General features: G+C 42.7%; 2 protein-coding genes and 1 pseudogene across 10 annotated transcripts in view; 1 reads left to right on the top strand and 2 right to left on the bottom strand.

Moving 5' to 3' along the window:
• The window catches only part of Zfp609 (zinc finger protein 609), a 135987-nt gene extending 127309 nt beyond the window's left edge, over positions 1-8678 (bottom strand). Inside the window, exon 1 of the mRNA NM_172536.3 lies at positions 8580-8678. The gene's annotated coding sequence lies outside the window, so the exon portion shown is untranslated. The remainder of the gene's footprint in view (positions 1-8579) is intronic.
• A 1361-nt stretch (positions 8679-10039) lies between these two features.
• Positions 10040-20810, bottom strand: part of Trip4 (thyroid hormone receptor interactor 4) — a 79950-nt gene continuing 69179 nt past the window's right edge. For 5 of the 9 annotated variants that reach the window (XM_006511298.4, XM_030244464.1, XM_030244463.1 and 2 more), the window contains 2 exons: positions 20049-20151; positions 10042-14562 (listed from right to left, as the gene is read on the bottom strand). In XM_006511298.4, coding sequence (XP_006511361.1) covers positions 14495-14562; positions 20049-20151 — 171 coding nt within the window. In that variant the 3' untranslated portion in view covers positions 10042-14494. Of the gene's footprint in view, positions 14563-20048; positions 20152-20810 lie in introns of all 9 variants that reach the window. The other 4 variants (NM_019797.4, NM_001357872.1, NM_001170907.1 and 1 more) reach the window with 4 other exon arrangements.
• Positions 19276-19847, top strand: Gm16073 (predicted gene 16073; annotated as a pseudogene).

The following is a 20810-nucleotide window of genomic DNA, read 5'->3' on the forward strand; positions in this document are numbered from 1 at the left end:
GGTAAAAAGGCTTCAGGAAGGACACCACGCACTGTGCTAGTTTAAAGCAAGGGATGGACTAGGGATGGGAGTGCTTTGGAAGAAGAGCATTACCACAGGGAAAAGACTGAAAAACACAGGGTGAGTCAACGGGATGGCTGTAGAGAGATGGATAGACTGAAACATAAAATAAAGCTGAGGAAGGCCAGATTTGATCTGAAGACAAAAAGAATCTGCAATAAGCCTAGAAGCAAGTAAGATGGCTTACTGAGTAAAGGCTCTTACCCTACAGCCTGGCAAACTGGGTTCACTCCTTAAATCCCACATAATGGTAGAAGGTAGAACAGAAATAACTCTGTAAAGACATCCTGACTTTCACATGTACACCAAGGTACCCACCTACACATAAATTACACACACACACACACACACACACACAAACAAGCTAAAAATAATTTAAAATAATCCACTTATTTATCTTGGTTTTTTGAGTCTGGTTTTCTCTGTATAGCCCTGGCTATCTTGGAACTCACTCTGTAGACCAGGCTGACCTTGAACTCAAGATATCTACCTGCCTCTGACCACCACCCCACAAAGTGCTAGGATTAAAGGTTGTATGCCACCACTGCCCAGAAAATAGTTTTAAATATTAGCCTACATTAGTAGGCTGGGTTTCTTTATATTTTTTTAAAGTGAGGAAAAAAACTGTTCGAAATTACTATTTTAAAAATCTATGCTAGGTCGGGTGTGATGGCACAGACCTTTTTTTAATCTTAATCCCAGCACTCAGGAGACAGGCAGGCAGATTCCTTTGAGTTTAAGCAATAAGTTCCAGGCTAGCCAAGGCTACATACTGGCATCCTGTCAATAAATAAATAAATAAATAAGACTGGAGGGCTGGAGAGGTGACAAGGTGGCTAGAAGCACAGGGCAACAGGACCTTGATTTGATTCCCACTACTCACATGGTGACTCACAACCATCTATAACTCCAGTGGCAGGGGATATAATGCCATCCTCTGACCTTTGTGACATCAAGTATGCGTGAAGTGCATAGACATGTATATAAGCAAAACATTCACATATGTAAAATAAAAATACTTAAAATTTAAAGAAACAATAACCTGACTCCCTAGAAGCCCACGTTGGGTTTCTGTGTTACTTATTCTAGAACCAAAGGATTTTCTTTTAAAGCATTTTAATTCATAATTACATATTCATTAGTTGGCTATATGCTCCATTAGACTACAGGTCCCAGTAGGACAGGAACCATGTCTGGCCTAGCACAAATAATTAAATATTATAATACAGCAGCAACACGTAGTATAGAACAAAGAAAGACACTGCCATGAGATTACTGCACAAATGTACAGAAGATGAAAACCTGAGCTAGGTCAGCTAAGAAGAAAAGTGAGGTAAATGGGGCTAGAGAGCTACGGCAGTGTATGAGCACAAAGTACACACAAACTACTCTTCCAGAGGAGCTGGGTTCTATTCCCAACACCCTGTAACTCCAGTCCCAGGGGGTTAATACCCTCTCTTGGCTTCCATGGGCACTCATAAACATAAAAAAAAAAAAAAAAAGGAAGAAAAAAAAAGGAAACAACAGTGAAGTAAATGGGTAAATGAAAAGCAGGCACTTCAGTGACTGGTCAGACGAGGTGCTAAGTCAACAGTCTTGAATTACAGAAATCAGAACAACAGTAAGAGGATGCCAGCTTCAGCAAGTTTGAACTGGAAGTACACATTAAAGCAGATGCCAAGTTGAAAAATGCCATTCTCTCCTATATACCTTGCATATCTAAGCACCATTGAGATTAGGGATTAGTTCTGTTTCTCTTCTATTACAGTTCAATTTCTGATACCATCCTCAAGACTCTGCTCTAGAAACAAGCCTTGTACTAGAATGAAGGTAAGCATTTGAATTTCACACCAAACTTCAGCAGGTCTATTCATAAATGTCCACTTTAGTTCTGTGATGGACATTCATCCAACCACTGTAGAGAGAATCTCTTATAAGCATCATTTGTCGATAGAAAAGCTTATGGCCAGCCGGGCGTGGTGGAGCACGCCTTTAATCCCAGCACTCGGGAGGCAGAGGCAGGTGAATTTCTGAGTTCGAGGCAAGCCTGGTCTACAAAGTGAGTTCCAGGACAGCCAGGGCTACACAGAGAAACCCTGTCTCAAAAAACCAAAGAAAGAAAGAAAGAAAGAAAGAAAGAAAGAAAGAAAGGAAGGAAGGAAGGAAGGAAGAAAGAAAGAAAGAAAGAAAGAAAGAAAGAAAGGAGAGAGGGAGGGAGGGAGGGAAGGAGGGAAGGAGAGAGAGAGAGAGAGAGAGAGAGAGAGAGAGAGAGAGAGAAGCTTATGGCCAATCGCTGAGGCAGAACACTGGTGGGGAGAGTATTCTGGGAAATAGTGAGAGAATAAGGGGAGATGGTGGGGGAGATGCTAAGATGTGAAGGATTGAAGTGGGCCAGTACTGAAGGAGAGGTAAGTAACCATGCAGAAGACATAGAATAGTTTGAATGGGTTAAATAAGTTATGTGTTAGTCAGGGAGTGAGCCAGAGCTTATGGCCTAGGCACTGAATGATAAATAATTAATCTCAGAGTTGTCATTACAGGAGCAGGGGGCTGGGAGGAAAAATGGATTAATTCTTTTTACAAACCAGACACAAAGTAACATTGCTAGGAATGGTGCTGACATCATACCAAAAACCAGTAAGCTGATATTAACAGGGTAAAGCAAATACAGATAATGGTATGTAATGTGGTACCAGAACCCAGTGTACCCTAACTATAGAGATCTGGATTCCATGCTATGATCTGATTCCAAAGGTTGTGTGGTAACTACTACCCTGGCCATTTGCTAATCGAATTCCCTATGCTCCACATGACATTTAGAACAACAATGCAGCTATCTATAGGTACTAGAGAGGTGGCTCAGCAGATGAAAGTACCTGCTGCCAAGCCAGACAACATGAGTCCACTCCCTGGTACTAACATGGTAGAAGGAGAGAATTAATACCACAGAGCATAATAAGGCAATTTCAGAACTTGCCTAGTGTCAGACAGCTCTCACCTCCAAGGGGGGAAAAAAATCACACAAGCAGGGCATGGCCAGCACTCAGGAGGCAGAGGCAGGCAGATTTCTGAGTTCAAGGCCAGCCTGGTCTACAAAGTGAGTTCCAGGACAGCCAGGGCTATACAGAGAAACCCTGTCTCAAAAAAACCAAAAAAAAAAAAAAAAAAAAAAAAAAAAAATCACACAAGAGACAAAACCCCAAGGTTTGCCCTACTGCTGGACTAGATATGATGTAACGGGTATTTGCCATGTCCTATTTCTGGAACTCTGATCGAAGAACAAACAGCAAGAGAAGCATGAAAACTCAGCCCTTTTGGATCTAGATGCGTCTCATTCATTGATTTGGCTGCTCACAGTTTACTACTACGGCTAGAGCAAGGGAGGGGCAGGGAGGAGGACAGGGGGAGTGAGAAGGAAGATGGGGAGGATCTGGGTTGTGACCACAGGAGGACTGCTCTGTATTGTAAAGTGGATTAATTCTTTTTACAAACCAGACATAAAGTGACAATTAGAAACTTTGCTAGGAATGGTGTTGATATCATACCAAAAACCAGTAAGCTGATATTAACAGGGTAAAGCAAATATAGGTAATGGTATGTAATGTGGTACCAGAACCCAGTGTACCCTAACCTTTACTCTACTGGGCTCAGAGAAAGACATCTGAACTTTAAAACAGTTGATATTGTTTCTTTCTTTTCAATATCTGTGAATTCAATTCCTGTGAATTCTACTGGCTTTACCCATTTCTGGGTATGTGTGTGTAACAATAGAAGGGCCATGGAGCCTGGGACCTAATACAGAAAATTATTATAAAACAAACATCAAGTTACTTGTTCATTATTTTAGCCTGGGGCCAAGGGTAGTGGTATATGTTTGTAATCCCAGCCCAGGTTACATAGGAAGACACCATCTCAAAAGGATATGAGCGAGCAAATTGCCTTAATGAACACGGAAAAGGAAAATCATGCTAACAAAAGATGGTAACAGGGGCTGGTGAGGTGACTCAGCGGGTAAGAGGACCGACTGCGCTTTCAAAGGTCCTGAGTTCAAATCCCAGGAACCACATGGTGGCTCATAAACCGCCCGGCCAACCGAAGGGAGCAGAGCAACTAAATTCAATTACCAACAACCAGATGAAGGTTCACAACTATCTATACAGCTACAGTGTATACTCATATACAAAAATAAATAAATCTTTTTTAAAAAGATGGTAATAACAATCTAAAGGAAAATCTATGAATTTTCAGAAATCCTTAAAATATAAAGTATTATTCCAAATCACAGTAAATGCAATAGTTGCTTTTATTTTACTGTTTTTAAAATAAATATTTAATAGAAATCGTTCCTTAACATCATTTGGCCCTCTGGTGATAATTTGGTTTTAATAAGTGGCATTAGGAAGATCAAGAAAAAACAAAAACTGATGAAAGCAAACTGAAGAAATACAAACTTCATGGAGGAAATGATATTTGTAAAATAAAAACATGCAAATTTTTTGCATAAGGAGTTTCAGGTGTACGTAGCAGAGCAAAGTCAATTGGACCTTTGCATAAAACCAGCTGGGCATCCTCCCAGGGCACTAAAGCTTTCCACCATCAAGTCAGCAAAGCATTTTCTGTTTCCCATTTCCTTTTAATAAGCAAGTCCTAGAAGCACTGAATTACCACTATTTCCTTCCCTTTCATGGGGCAGAAAGCCAGAACTTCCAGAAGTACAATAGGGCCATGTAGGGCCATGACCAAGGCATGCTACTCAGAAAAGAACCTCTTTTCTCTATTCCATTACCTTCTCACTCACAAATCAACAATAGGCACTAAGAAATATGAAACAAAGTGCAATTTCACACATGTGAACGGAGCCTACACCACACAGGACTGAGTATTTTCTTGTCAATGTGGCATGTGATTTTTCAGCCACCTGCTCAATAATCCCTCTTCAGCTGCACAGCTGCCGCCACCGCCACACGCCTTGCTAGGCAGGTGCTTCGGTGAATTACCTGTTCTCTAGTGAAAAGAGTCCTTCACTGACACTTAGTGGACCCAGAACCTGCCAATCAGCACCGCCTATCTTCATTCTGCCTGTCACAGCCGACTTCTATCAGAGAGGTGATATGAAGGCACTACTTAACATACTGTGGGTTTTGTGTTTTGTTCATTTTTTTTCATTGCAGCATTGCTCTTTTATTTTTTAAAAAAAGGAAACTAAAAAATAAAGTAGATGTGAGAATTAAGCTGCTGAAAAGAAAACTTGCCGCACAACCAAAGGCTATCTTATCTTAGTACCTGGCAGTAGTCCCAGCCATGCTGGTTTTCCACAATGAAAATAACAATCGCTTAGCTGCCTTTGGAGCAGTGGAAGTATTAAGATGCCTGGCAAAGAAGTAGAAAGAGGAAGCGGAGTGGCAACTACTGGAGAACAAATGTCCCTGTATGTCTGTATCCTCCATGCCTGAACTCAGGCTCAAGTGTTGATAGTCAGATAATAAATAAGGAGTGGTTCTTCTGTTTAACAGAGCAGTCAGTAACTCCTCAACAAGTTAGCCTGTTCCAGGCACTTAGCTGCTAAATGCTAACTATAACACATTAATACAAGGAGCCACATCCACACACACAACATAGTCATAAGCAGTGAGGTGTCTGGTTATAAAGACTTCTCATGAGGAAATATTTCCTACCAAGAACGTGGAGGTGAAGAATTCAGTGGCTTCAGAATCACATTTACTCAAAATGCATCTAAGGGATGCTCACACTCAAAAGTCCAACTCTGAAACTACTAAAGCTAACCGAGGTAAACTTAATGTGAGGGTCTGCTTTCACTGACAACACTCAAGAAAAAAACACCAACAGCCCAAGAAGAAAAAGGCCTTAACTTCAGTTTAACTGGGGCATGCTAAGAAGCCTGGGACACACAGTTAGAAACAGCCTGGGGCACATAATGCTTTTGGTAAGGCTTAAAAACAGTTCTACTATAAAAAAAATTAAGTGTCAAAATAACCTGTTCTCTCCTATTAAAGTCCCACCATCTAAATGCCAGGCCATCATGTAAAGAAACTCAACGATATAAAGGATAATGGAGGGAGAGACCACAGTTAGCATTTCTTGTCTTGTCTTGAAAGACCTTTAACAAAAACCAAAGGGCCCCGTTCGATGATAAACTATAGAAAATGGTTAGATAGCTATTTTATACACTGCATACTGAATACAATCCCCTTTACAGTGAATCTTTTAAAAGATGTCCTTAGGGGGCTGGAGAGATGACTCATTGGTTAAGAGCACTGGCTGCTCTTCCAGAGGTCCTGAGTTCAATTCCCAGCAACCACGTGGCGGCTCACAACCATCTGTAATGGCTATACATAAAATAAGTAGTTCTTTAAAAAAAAAAAAAAAAAGACGTCTTTAAAGTCTTCCATGAAAACATCTTTTCTAGTCCTATCTATAGGTAATTGTTACATTTGTAATTACACTTGTAATACAATTACATTAGCTATAATTGATTATATATGTAATTGATGTGAGAGACTTAATGGTACCAAAATACTGCTTGGAGACTTTCATAACACAGTCAAGGACCTGATTCTTCCTATCCTTCTCTAATACCAGATCCAAAAGATTTTTAGCAGTTCCTCTCTGTGGCAAATTTCTCTCCATAATACCTGAATCATCTTCTCTCATTAAATACTGAATTATAAAAGGCAAGTTTTGTTTTCAAAACTTGTCTTGGGCAAATTGAGCAGCTTTTTGTTGTTGTTATTATTATGTAATTATTCACCAGGAAGTCACCATTTAAAAAGGGAACAGGGTGCAGGGCATAGGTGCATGCCTGTAATTGCTAGCACTGCCCAGGAATGATTTTGAGTTAGAGACCAGCCTGGGCAACTAATGAGTCCCTATTGGGGGAGGGGGCACTTGGTCCTGGACTCCCCTATCTTACTCATATACAGGCCTTTAGTGGTGTTCCTAAGAGAACAAACAAAAATAACTGCAGGAGACTCCCATTTCTATACAGAGACATTTAAATACAATGTTTTATGCAAGTACAGAACCTTCTTCACAGTCACCTTCCTCAAAGGTCTGCCACAAAGCATGAGGGTGGCGTGTCCCAGACGCTATTCCTTCACAACTTAGTTACAGGCTAACCAGAGGCAGGCACAACATGGCTGGCATCCTCTATTCTTCTGAAAAATGTGTGCCAGTGAGCCCTGCATTGTTCCTCACTCAAAAAGAAGAGCCTTTCTGTCTGGCCTCTTCCAATGGCAAGCCCCAGTCTGGAAAAGGAAGAAAATGGCACTGAGGAGCCTGGGAGATGGAGCATATCCAAAGCTCTCAGACAAGACTTGAACCTATGACCTTCACTGTGTACACAATAGGCGAGTGAGAGGGACCGGTTTATCTCTGCTGCAACAGTTCTCAGCCCTGGGGTAGCACTCCCGATAAAATGACACGACTATTGTGTGGCAGCAGAACAGTCATCTCTCACAACAGCCTAAACCAGCACTCCCTCCCCCAAGACAAAGCAGCAGGGGTGAAATTAACTCAAGGCTGCAGAGCAAAGCCTAATACAGAAAAGAGAGGCCTGTGGGGGCTTAGGGACTCTCCTCAACCCCTGGGGCTCTGGACACATGGCTGGAAACAGACAGGCTTTCTCCCCCATCTTTCCCACTCTCATTTAGGTAGGAAGCGGTTTCTGAGAGAATTTAATCATCTGTGATTTGTTCAGAAATATTCCCCCTGAAGGGCTCTGCTCTCTCCACCCTGTGTGAGCCTAATTCCTAGAAGCCGAAATGACTGTTTGCCGCTGCCTGTTTCACAAACACACATTAATTGGTCAGATGTGTCTCCTCCTCCTCAGCCCCAGAGGGAGGAAGGAGAATCTGAACCAAGCAGAGAGATGATCCAACCGTAATTACACATAAAGGGAAAAGAGGGCAGCATGGGGTTTCCAAACAGGACAGGGTCTCAAACCCTCCCGGGGATACAGGGACAGCAGTTTAAAGTCCAGGCCTAGGGATCCCTCCATCTTGAAGAAAAGGACAGGAGTAAAATGTGACCTAAGACTGGAAAGGCGCACACACCCACAACCTACTGCCTGCACGCTCCCAGCCACCTTGCTCTCCTTTCCCGGGTCGCGCACACGTCCTGCTTTCAACCCTCCGCTCCCGACGCTCCCCTGAGTCCCTAACGAGCCCCAGTCGCCCCGGGGCTCCCTCGGCAGAGCCTCCGAAAACTCTCTGGCCTGCCCCTACCACCTGGCCAAATCAGAGACTATCCCGGGCACCGCCACCCTCAGCCCGAACCGCCCGGGCCATGCTTTGAACTTCACCTCAGGCCCCCTCCCCCACCCACGCAACGACCCCGCTTTCCCCGCACACACCTTCCCCTCGCTCCGCCCCGGCCCCCCCAACCCCCACTTCCTCCGCCGGGCGCCGCTGCTCCGGCGCCCTCCGCGCCCCTCGGCGCCGGGCCTCCCCCAGAGTCGCCTCCCCCTCCCAGCCCCGGCTCCACACAAAGCTTAGACTCACCGCGCGGCCGGTCCCGGGAGCCGCCACCTCCGCCCGCCCGGGGCCCCGGGCCGCAGAGCCACCACTGCTACGCGTCCCGGGCCGCCATCTGGGCCGCGGCCCCTCCCCCTCCCCGCCCCGGCTCTCCGCCCCTCCCCGCGCCGCTCCGCCCCGCCTGGCCGGGGCCGCTGTGTCCGGGGCTGCGGGTCCCTCAGCTGCCGCCGCCGCCGCCGCCGCCGCCGCCACCGCCGCCGCCGCCGCCGCGATCCGGGACAACCAGGGCAGCCTGGAAGACCTGGACACTGGATTCTCGTGCTCTCGGATCCGGATTCCGTGCGCTATGGAGTCTGGAGCGGGCGAGTGCACGAGGAAACCCGGAACCTGGATGCAGGAGCTAAGTCCTGGGTCTCTAAATGCGCGGTAGCTGCGAGCCCTGAGAAAAGAATGCTGGAAAACCTGGCGGGCGGGTCGAAACTAAGATAAGCTCAGAAGACCGGGCTGGACAGTTTGAACCCAATGCTCTCTCCTCGTGCAGATTCCTGGCTGGATAAGACTTCTCACCGAAAAGTCTCTGGAGAAGCGTTAGCTCTTAAATACAGATGTTTTCTATCGTGGAAAGAGGAAAGATCATGGGATCTGAACATGAACCTTTCTACAAAGAACAGAAGACAAGTGCACAGCTCTTAACTGTCTCATCCATTTTGCCGCTTAGTTCGGCAAACTATTTTAAGTAAAGAATTTAGGGTGGGGGTTGGGGGGGACAGGACACGTGTCGTGGCGCACGTTTGCAGGTCAGCCGACAATTTGCAGGAGTCGTTCCCTCCACCATTTGGTTTTAGGGATCAAACTTAGATCCTTAGGCTTAGCAGCGCGCATCTTTACCCACTGAGCCATCTCACTGGCCCTCAAACTCCTTTTTTATTCAATGTCTTCAGTTTTTCTTTGATTATCGTTTGTTTTCCTCTAGAGTACCTGTGTCCCTTTCCACCTCAACATCCAGTATCACTAAATCTTACTGCTTTTTAACCTTGAGCCCGTTTCTGCACTCCATCTCACCATTCTGTCACTATAGATTGTGACTTTTAAATCTGTTACCTATCTTAAGGTTGCCCAGCACACCATCTACACAGCAGACATTCTGTTCTTGTGAAATTGAGCCCTCCCACCAGTTGCTTACGAAACTGCTTCATGACCTAAGACTTCCACCTCCTACCATAGCAAACCAATGTTTATCCAATTCTCAAGAACCCCCATCATGCCCTTCCTGTGTCTGAGACCATTTTATTCAGCTATGCAGTTACCTTTATTCTCTTATCCTAAGGGCACTCTTCACTGGTGCCATTCACAGTAGCATGTGACTTAGAGATCGAGTGAGTCATAACTTTGCTATCTTCACAGAAAGAAAAGGAGGGTGGGAGAGCTGACAGCTTAAAGATGAACGCTAAGCCCAAGCCCATCTAGTCTAGGAAAAAGTAATTCCCTCTTGGTCCATAGATAGTTTTATTGGATAGTAAAGGGACAGAACTGATGACTCAGAGTGGCGGCCAACTTACCAATCTATACTCTATATTACAAAATGAGGGCTTAAACAGAAAGGAAAAACAGGGTTTAGTGTTCCATATCTCTGTGATTTAATGAAGGGTTAAACATTGTAGCACTAGACTAAAACAGTTAGGGGACAAGGAAACAGTTCTACTTAGCTTTTAATCACAGTTAGCTGACTCTGACTAAAGACAAGGATCTAATGTATAAGACAGTAAGAGAATCTCAAGTTTTGACTTCTTGTATCTCGAGAGCAAGAATTGGCAAACTAGTAGCCCAAAGAACAAATCAGATTCACTACCACGTTTTGGTAAATCCTGTAAGTTAAAAACTAATTTTTACATTTTAACAATATTTAAATAAAAGAAGATATTTTACAACACAAAAGTTATAAGAATCTGGTGTGGTGGTACAGACTCCAGCACTTGGGAGCTTGACGCTAGAGATCTAAAACTTAAGGCTAGGCCTGGGCTTGAACTGGGTTACACAGACTGTCTCAAAAAAGTGTCTACAAACAGTTTCCCTGGCTGTAGCCAAGCTTTCTTGCTCACATTATCTATGGGTGTATTTGCAGTACCACAGCACAGCTGAATGGTTTATAAAACCAAAGCCATTTGCTGTCTGACCCTTATGGAATTGGAATGACTTTGCTAACCCCTGCCCCCTGCTGTTCAGAAGTCTCTAGCCACATATGAGCTACTAGGGCACTCAAGGTAGGATGACTGAAGAACTGAGTCTTTACTTAAATTTTAATTCTTTTTTTTTTTTTTTTTTTTTTTTTTTTTTTTTGGTTTTTCGAGACAGGGTTTTTCTGTATAGCCCTGGCTGTCCTGGAACTCACTTTGTAGACCAGGCTGGCCTTGAACTCAGAAATCCGCCTGCCTCTGCCTCTCGAGTGCTGGGATTAAAGGCGTGCGCCACCACGCCCGGCTTTTTAAATATTAATTCATATTTAAACAGCATGTGGCCAGTGGTTACCATATTAGGCAGCACTACCCTAGAGATCCACCTGCTTCTGCCTCCCAAATGCTAGGACTAAAGGCATACAACCACCATGCCTGACTAGACTCTTCTGAAGTCTTACGCAGTGATGTGCTTTTCTCTTCATGCCCAGGTCTTCTTTTCTGACACATCTGTGGATTTAGGCACCTCCCCCACCACCCCACCCCACCCCTGCACCCTCCTTTTTCCCTGACTCCAATCTCTGGTATTTTTTTACTGGGATTTCTTTCTGGGTTTTCCCATTTTCACAACTGAAATTCAACATCTGATCAATTTACATTTCATCTCCTGAATGAAGCCACATTGTATTCACACATGCAAATGGACGTTTATCCAAGTTCATTGTGACGTAGGATGGTACTGTTCTTTTTCCTCTACAGGCGAAAAGTAGAAAAGCTCTCTGCAGGCTGCATGGATCCCTTGTTGCTGTTGGAGCCTTCCATGTGGATCACCTCCTCCCAAACACATTCACAGACACTGAGAATAGCAGATGTGTGCTTGCTATTTGAATCGCAAGGAAGAAAATATCCTTTCTCTCTGGATTGCCTTCCCTCCTCCCAGCCTAACAAACTGAAGTTAGCTGATTTCTCTAGTTTAGTAGCTGAGCTGGTCAAGTGAACAGCCCCATGCCATCTAATCTTGGCTAGGCCCCACACAACATTAAACAAATCTTCTAAATTAAATGGCCACCACATGAATGGGTTATAGGAGAGACAGTAATTAAAATGGAAAAAAATTAAATGTCATAATCATATAAGTCCATAGCTATACTTATTTGTAAAACTAATCTCTGTAGTGTCTCACATTTACATGCTAGGGGGAAAATAGGTTTACACTAAAATTTCAGTTTAAAAAGAAAAGATAGGACACTTAGTTCTTTATTATCTTAGTTCTGTATTAGCTAAAGAAGCAACAAAAACCCAAATTCTTTTTATGTTCTCCTTTGTGATAGGGACTTACTATATAAGAGATAGTAAGAGATCAGCCTCCCCAGTGCTGGGATTAAGGTGTATACTATCACATCTGGCCAAATTCTTAATCTATTCTAAACACTTCACTAAAGATAAGGTCTCATCAACGCTGACAAAGCCCATAGTTTCCATCATTCCCTACTGTGAGCTCATACAAAGGAAACTGAGTCTTGTCTGGGAAAAACAAAAAGAAAAAGCCAATTCCTTTACTGTATGAATTAATGGCATCTTAATTCAGTCATTCAAAAGGGAACACAGAAGCTACAACAAAAAGGCATCTCGGAAATTCAGAACTTTCTTAGGCGAAACTGCCCCAGAGTAACAGGGTCAGAGTGAAGTGTCATAATACACTAACAAGCTATTCTTGGACAAGCTTGAACTCAGGCTACTAAGAATTTCCATCTGACTTTAAAGTATACTATTCATCAGTGAGCAACTGAGGGCCATCTACCCGCAAACTTCTCCCACACTTCCTCCCTTGTGTCTCAGCAAACAGAAGAGAGACCTTATACTACCACTGCCATGTAAACCAAAGACAGACTTTCCCAGCCTAACCATGAAAAGGAGAAGTTTCCGAGTAGCTCTGCCATTTATTTATGTGGTTCTGGCTGTGTGTTTGAGAAGCTGAGGTGGGTTCTTAGAAACTTGCAAAGCTCGGGCAGATGAGCTCATCTGTTGACATTCCTGACTTTTTTCTTTTAAGGTGTGCATTCAAATTACCCACATAGAAAAAACAATCCATACTCTTCTGTGTAAAGGCTGTCTTCAAATAAAAGAACAGAGAACTTCCAACCCCTTCTTTTCTCTTCCCATCCTACCTTTCAATTTTATTGTGATATTAAGAAAGCCAGACAATTTCAGCATGGAATTCAAGGTGCTACTACTTGGTAAACTATTAACTACATAGTAAACACAGTTTTGCTTTCAACAATGGTAAGGTTTCCAAGAGGTCAAAAAGACATCTCTCACAATAATAAATGCCACTAACTGTCCTCTTCCACTTTATACACAGAGGTCCAACAGAACACGAGAGAGAATACTGCATGTGTACATCACTGGAACAAGAATCTGTTCGGGTTTCCCTGGGAATCCAGAGTGATCAGCCTCCGAAGAACCAATGCTATGCAACAGGCAGTTCACAGTCGAGTGAACATCAATGTGGAATGAGTGGAGGCATTTCAATGCAAATAAATGCTGAATATGAAGGATTAAAGAAAGGGAAATTAATCTTTTTCATAACACAAGGTACTTTTTTTTCTTTCTCACTTGCTCTTTCTTTTTTAAGTCAAGCACACAAACTGTTGGAGGGAGTCCAACATCCCTAGTGTGGTAGTGGTGTTTTATAAAAAGCAGAGCACACACATTTGAGACCATGAATTTCCTAGGCTCCAGCAACTGAGATTCCAATAGCACTTTAGAAGAGCCTCAGAAACAAGTGCTTCCTGAGAAGGGCTAAAGGGACCAGTGAAAAATCTCACTTCAAACCAACCTTATTTTTCCAGTAATGGCTTTTTTAGGATATTTATAGGTTTAAAGGGGCTTGTTTTCAGCATTAGAGGGCTTTCTGATGTATTTACCAAAGGATCGTATTTTCAAGTTTTTCTCTAATTGTCCCATCTACATGATGCTTTTGCAACACTAACAAAATAAACAGGGCAGCTTCAGGCTGCATTAGCAGGTAGCTCCCTCACTTCCCAGACTAACCCATGTTCTCAAACTAAAGAACAAAAGGAAGTATGTCTTCATGTTACCTTTTCCAAAAAGAAAGAAAAAAAAATCTGCTGATACTGGGAATTCTAGCTTTCCACTCTGAGAGATTTGGGTTAGAAGCTGAGCATGGGGCTACTGGCCTGTAAACACAGCACTTGAGAGGCTTCGGCAGGAGGATTGTTGTGAGTTCCAGGCAAGCCTGGGTCACAGAATGTGGCCTGGTCTCAAGATGTCAAAAGCAGAACACTTGGTAAGAACATTCTCATTTCACCATAGGCTTATGTTAAACAAAGATTCCTCAGACATCCTAGTAGTCTCCATTCTATTATTTTGAGAAAAAAAATTAAATTCAGAGTCTCTTGTAAAAATGTTAATCTATGTTGAGATTTTCCTAATTCAAAATACAAATCTCACTGAGGAAAATAATTTCCAATTTGTTCCTTCCTGTTTTGAATTTAGTTCTGAGAAAAATGACCTAGAATTTTTAAAATGATTTTTTTATAAATAACATATTCAAAGATCTGTAACCCACTTCATAAAGAATTCCATCCTTTAAGAAAAATACACAGATTTGGTAAGAGTTTAGATTCTCAGAGATTGAAGCCTGGTGCCCAGCCTTTTCGCTTTCTACTGCTTCAATCCCAAAGGCCCAGCGGATAGCACTTTAGTACACAAGACTCCACTATGTTGTATAGTTCCTTTTTTCCTGGGTCAGACAGCTTTATTCTGCTTCATTAACCCCTTCTTTGCTCCTTGATGGATCTTGGAATCCAGTTTCCCTGTAAGAGAAAAAAGAAGTCTCACTCATTATTTATTTTTATATTTGCATTGCAAATCTTTCCTGGCCTCCTAGGTCTTCTGGTTACTGTGTTCCTGTCACATTCAATTATCTTGCTTCAGGATGCTGGATGCTTCCAAACTTCAGAGTTTTATTTTCTAAGAAAGCAGTGGGAATACTGTAGACAGACAGACACACACACACACAAATATTTATCTAAAGAATTTAAGAAGCTAATATTTCTAACTTTGTAGGTTATGATGTCTGATACTAAGATAAAATTTTCTAAAGATCACAGATCTGTAGATAAACAGAAAAGAAGAAAGGATAGGGGCATGCCATACAGAAATGCACTTCACACAGTAGGAGACCCATTCCACTGACCTGTTAACTAGCTGAATACAAAGCATGAACCTCCCTCACAGTGGGAAAAGCAGTTCAATTCACCCTTTTGCTGTCTCATACTTAATAGGGGGAATGACTTGAAGCAGTGGAGTAGAATCCACATAAATGCTTTCCTGACAAAGGGTCCCTATTACCAGCTGGGGGGGGGGGGAGGGTAAAGGTCATAGATTATATGGCTCTTCTAAGTGTTAAACTTAGAAAACAAGCAACCTTAGCCGCTGTCAGGTTTATGCAGTAAGCTGTACTCTGGAAGCAGAGGCAGGAGGATCCTGTATATTCGAAAGCAGGTTGGTCTACAAAGCAAGTTCTTGGCCAGTCAAACTGTATATAGTATGCCTCCGCTTCAAAAAAGCCAAACCACACCAAACCAAAAAGGAAGTCAGGCTAGACCACATAGTAAGACCCTAGAGATTCTATCTCAAAAAATGCAAACCCAGGGGCTGGAGAGATGCCTCAGTAACCGTTAGGAGCACTGGCTGCTCTACCAGAGGACTCAGGTTCAATTCCCAGGTCTTTGAAAGCATCTATTTCATGAAGAAAAAATTTAAAGTTCCTGTTTGTCTGGTCTGAGGAAAAAAAAAAAAAACTTACAAATTTCTTTTTGCCCACAAAAAGCTTCATTTATGTCGACAGGGAAGATGAAAACTTGAATATAGAAAATATGTTTTTTAAGAGTCCTGGTCCAAGCCGGGCAGTGGTGGCGCACGCCTTTAATCCCAGCACTTGGGAGGCAGAGGCAGGCGGATTTCTGATTTCGAGGCCAGCCTGGTCTACAGAGTGAGTTCCAGGACAGCCAGGGCTACACAGAGAAACCCTGTCTTGAAAAAAACCAAAAAACCAAAACAAACAAAGAGTCCTGGTGCAGGGTAGCCTAACATAATGACCTCACACCCAGCTGCACTGCCACTCACTTGGTGCTGCTGTCCACTTGTTGAGCAATCCAGGCGACAGAATGAACTCTCACTAGCAGCTGGCTAATACCTGCATGAGCCAGACAAGTCATCCAGCCTCTCTGGACATCAATGGCCTCGTTTGTCCAATTAAGATAGGAATGAGCGTTCCAACTGCCGCTTATGGAGACCGGGAGGAAAACAGCCTCAGCCCTGGGTGTTTCCTTTAGGCCTTTCCCTCGCGTTTTCAGGGCTGCACCTGCTTCTAGAAGAGCAGCACCTTTTTCTGGGCCACCCAAATGCTATCCATAATGTCACAACACTGTTGATTTTAATTTGGGCATTAGAATGTGGGCATTCCCAGTGACTTACGTTGTTCCTTTATCCCATAGGCTGCCTAGCTGGGCATGTGAATGTGACAGCAAGCTGGCAAAACGCCCTATCTCAGGACAGATTTTCTTTTGTCTCACTCACAACACTGAAGTGACTGTCAATTGGTAGGTGGTCAATAAACACTTTCTTCAAATAAATTAAACAGGAGGTGGAAACAGAAGGGCCAGTTCAAGGCTAGACTTAGCTCCACAGTGAACTAAAGACCAACGGGGATCATATGAGACCTTGTCTCAAAAACAAAACAAACAAGCACAAAAAAAAAAACCAAAACCAGAAAAAGGCAACTAATACAAATTTTAAATCCTCACTATAATGGAGACCACTAAGTAACACAAAGCAGCAGATAAAAGACAGTAGTACTGAGTGAGGTCCAGTATCAATCAAGTTTTCTTCTGGATTTTAGGACATGCTCGCTATGTGAGAATTTGGGATCTACTGAAGACTCCAGATTCGCAGTTTTCAGCATTGCCTTGGGTTTTACGACTTTAGGCTTGCTCCTCAAATTTCTGTCACCTAGTCATTTCTACTCCTCAACTTAATTTCAGATAACAGAAGAAAACAGAATACACACTACTAACAACCTTTTTCCGTGCCATGATATTGTACCCTAAAAATGAAATATAAATTGGAAATTTGTTCCTGAAGCAATCGGATAAAGTAAAAAGACCAGAAAAACAGCCAGAAAGATGAGTAAAATACAATCTGTGAGTTGGTGTGGTGTCTCACACCTGCAGTTGTAACTTTCTAGGGAGGGGGAGTCTTGAGTTCAAGGTCAGTCTAGGTTTTACAATGCAGCTGAAGTCAGCCTAGACCACACAGTAAGACCGTAGAGATTCTATCTCAAAAAAAGCAAACCCAGGAGCTGAAGAGATGCCTCAGCGGTTAGGAGCACTGGCAGTGCTTCCAGAGGACTCAGGTTCAATTCCCAGCACTCACATGGTAGCTTACAACTGTCTGTGATTCTAGTTTCAGGGGATCTGATACACTTACACAGACATATACATGTAGTCAAAACACCAATGCATATAAAATAAAAATTAATAAATCTAAAAATACAAACAGGGCTAGAGAGATGGCTCAGTGGTTAAGAGCACTGACTGCTCTTCTAGAGGTCCTGGGTTCAATTCTCAGCAACCACATGGTGGCTCACAACCATCTGTATACATACATACATACATCTTTAAAAATGTATACAACAACAACAACAAAACCCACAAACCCAAGCCATTCCACCCTGAACCCACCTAGTTTGATCTTGGAAGCTAAGCAGGGTCAGGCCTGGTTAGTACCTGGCTGGAAAACCATCTGAGAATACCCAGTGCTGTAGGCTTAAATCAATCAATCAATTAATTAATTAAATCCAAACCCTCAAAACTTTCCTAAACCTGATTACTCAGCCACAAAATCAAAAGGAGGGGAGAACCCCCTACTAATTCATAGAGCTGTTGAGATTATAGCTAACATGAGCTTTCTATAGACCAGGTACACTAAGTCATTCAATCAACTAATTATAATAATTATTTGTCTCTGTGGTTTTAGAATCCTCACAAATATCAAACTCCATAGGTATTCTGTGAGTCCCTTACATGAAATGGTATGAGGCTTACATGCAATCTACATCTGCTTGTACAATTTAAATTCTCTATAGACTGTCATACTTGATACAATACAATGTAAATGCTTTGTGAATAATTTTTGGGTTTTTTTAAAAAAAATCTACTTTTATTTTACGTGAGTATTTTTGCCTGTATGTATGTATATGTACCACATGTGTGTTTGGTGCCACAGAGTCCAGAAGAAAATGTCAGTTTTCTGGAACTGTGGTTACAGCTTTGAGCTGTCATGTGGTGCTGGGAATGGAACCTCTGTCCTCTGCAAGAGCTCTGAAGTCAGCCAGGTGTGTTGTCACAAGCCTAGAAGCCTAGAATCCTACTCCTTGGGAGGGATTAAAGAAAGCAGGCTAGTGTCAGTAATCTGCAACCTCTTAACAACCCAGCACCTTCTCATATCTGTACATCTAACCACATGACTATTAGAAGCAGCAACTCTTAAGCCAACTGGGTCAATTAAGCAAGGAACTTAGCTTCTTACAGAAGAGGCAGACACTATGGCTACCTTAAACCTTATCTTTTATCTTACATTGTTTTATGTATGTTCTATGTATATAGATGTATGTCTGTATACAGTATGTATATATAAGCATGCATGACATTGTAACTGTGTACATGTAATCAAGGGGACATCTTGCAGGACTCAATTCTTTGCTTCCACCAAATAGAGATGGAACTTGAATTTTCAAGCTTGTCGGTAGCACCCTTAGCAGCTGAGTCACCTCTATGTCGTGGAGCCTAGTTTTTCTAAGATGTGAATTCTAACCTTGGCATTATGGTACACATCTATAATCTTGGCATTCTGGAGGTAGAGGCAGGAAGGCTGGAGTTCAAGGTCATCCTCAGCTATGTAGAGAGTTTAAGATCAGCCTGGGCTACCTAAGACTCACAAACACTTGGGGCTAATATAGTGAACATATAGCACATTCTTTTCACAGGGTAGTAATAATGTTTAATTTTTATGTTTTTCCAATATTTTACATTTAATACCTAAAGCATTTCACTAATCAACCACATCTATAATCTCAACAGTTAAAAGAGTGAGGCAGGAGAATTGCTGTGAGTTCTATGCCAGTCTTGGATATATAGTGAGACTCTGCCTCAAAACAAAACAAAAAATATCAAATCATATGAAACAGATAAGCAAGAAGTTACAAGAGGAGAAGTGTTAGTCATGATTCCTATAACTCTCATAGAGGTTTTCATGTGTTCTGTAAGATATAATGCAGTAATTTTTTTAAATTTGGGGCTGGAGAGATGGCTCAGTGGTTAAGAGCACTGGCTGCCCTTCCTGAGGATGAGGTTCAGTTCTCAGCACCCACATAGCAGCTCACAGCCCTCTGTAACTTGAGCTTCAGGGAATCTGATACCCTCACACAGAAACACATTCAGGCAAAACATCAATACACGTAAAATAGACTAGGGCTGGCCAGCAGACCAGGTTCAAAGTTTTTGTCACTCTTGGGGACTACAATGGTCACATTGGTCTTGGTGTTAAGTGCTCCAAGGAGGTAGCCACTGCCATCCAAGGGCCCATCATCTTAGCCAAGTTCTCCATTGTTTCAGTGTGGAGAGAGTACTGGGTGAACAAGATTGGCAAGCCCCACACTGTTCCATGCAAGGTGACAGGCCTCTATGGCTCTGTGTTGGTGTGCTTCATCCCTGCCCCTAGAGGCACTGGCACTGTCTCTGCTCCTGTGCCCAAGAAGCTACTGATGATGGCCGGCATTGATGACTGCTACACATCAGCCAGGGGCTGCACTGCCACCCTGGGCAACTTTGCCAAGACCACCTATGATGCGACCTCCCTAACCCACAGCTACCTGACCCCCGACCTCTGGGAAGAGACTGTGCTCTTCTTACCAGGAATTCACTGATCATCTTGTGAAAACCAACACCAGAGTCTCTGTTCAAGGACCCAGGCTCCAGCTGTGGCTACTTATCACATAAGGGTTTTTATATAGGAAAAATAAAGTGAATTAAATCTGTTTAAAACTGGGCTGGAGAGATGGCTCAACAGTTAAGAGCACTGACTGCTCTTCTAGAGGTCAGTTCCCAGCAACCACATGGTGGCTCACAACCATCTGTAATGGGGTCTGATGCCCTCTTCTGATGTGTCTGAAGAGAGTGACAGTGTACTCATAAACATAAAATAAATAAATCCTTAAAAAGAAAGGATGATTACTTACAGATTTTAGGATTTCCTTTAATAGGGAACTTCACAACCATTTCCTGGGGATTTTTGCAGATGAAAACAAATGAAGAGTCAGACTCTTGACTGATGTCTGGGAACTAAAAGAAAAAATTCAGGCTAGTTGGGACAAATCTGTCATTTTATTTTATTTTTATTTTTATTTTTATTTTGAGACAGGGTTTCTCTGTATAGCCCTGGCTGTCCTGGAACTCACTCTGTAGACCAGGCTGGCCTGGAACTCAGAAATCCACCTGCCTCTGCCTCCCCAGTGCTGGGATTAAAGGCGTGCGCCACCACTGCCTGGCTCTTTCTGTAGCTCTTAACATGGGAGTACATGCTATCTCTGGCTTCCTGAGTACAGTCAGCTTCTTAAACAAAGGATGCTTGACATTTCTCAAAGAGAACAAGAACTGACTATTCTTTTAACACAATCAGTTGTGAGAGTCTCAGCTCTCCTGGAATGTTGGGCAGTACCCTAGGTTCAACTCATGGAAGCTCTGGAAGACAAGGAAATTAAAGCACTTATGGAAATTACGTCAGAAATAGTACACACGACCCTATTCTGACTAGGAAAGGAAGATGATTTATTCTGAAAGGTTCGCACATGTAAAGGCTGTTCAGCTGGGTACATTCCAGACCTGCTTAGGAGAAAGGTAAGTGATAGAACTTTCTCAAAAACATCATGCCACAAAACACATTTTTTTGAATAAGAGTGGTATATTTAAAATTTTTTTTTATGCAAAAGCAGACATGTAAC

Source organism: Mus musculus, chromosome 9 (genome assembly GCF_000001635.26).
Source record: "Mus musculus strain C57BL/6J chromosome 9, GRCm38.p6 C57BL/6J".
NCBI lineage: Eukaryota > Metazoa > Chordata > Mammalia > Rodentia > Muridae > Mus > Mus musculus.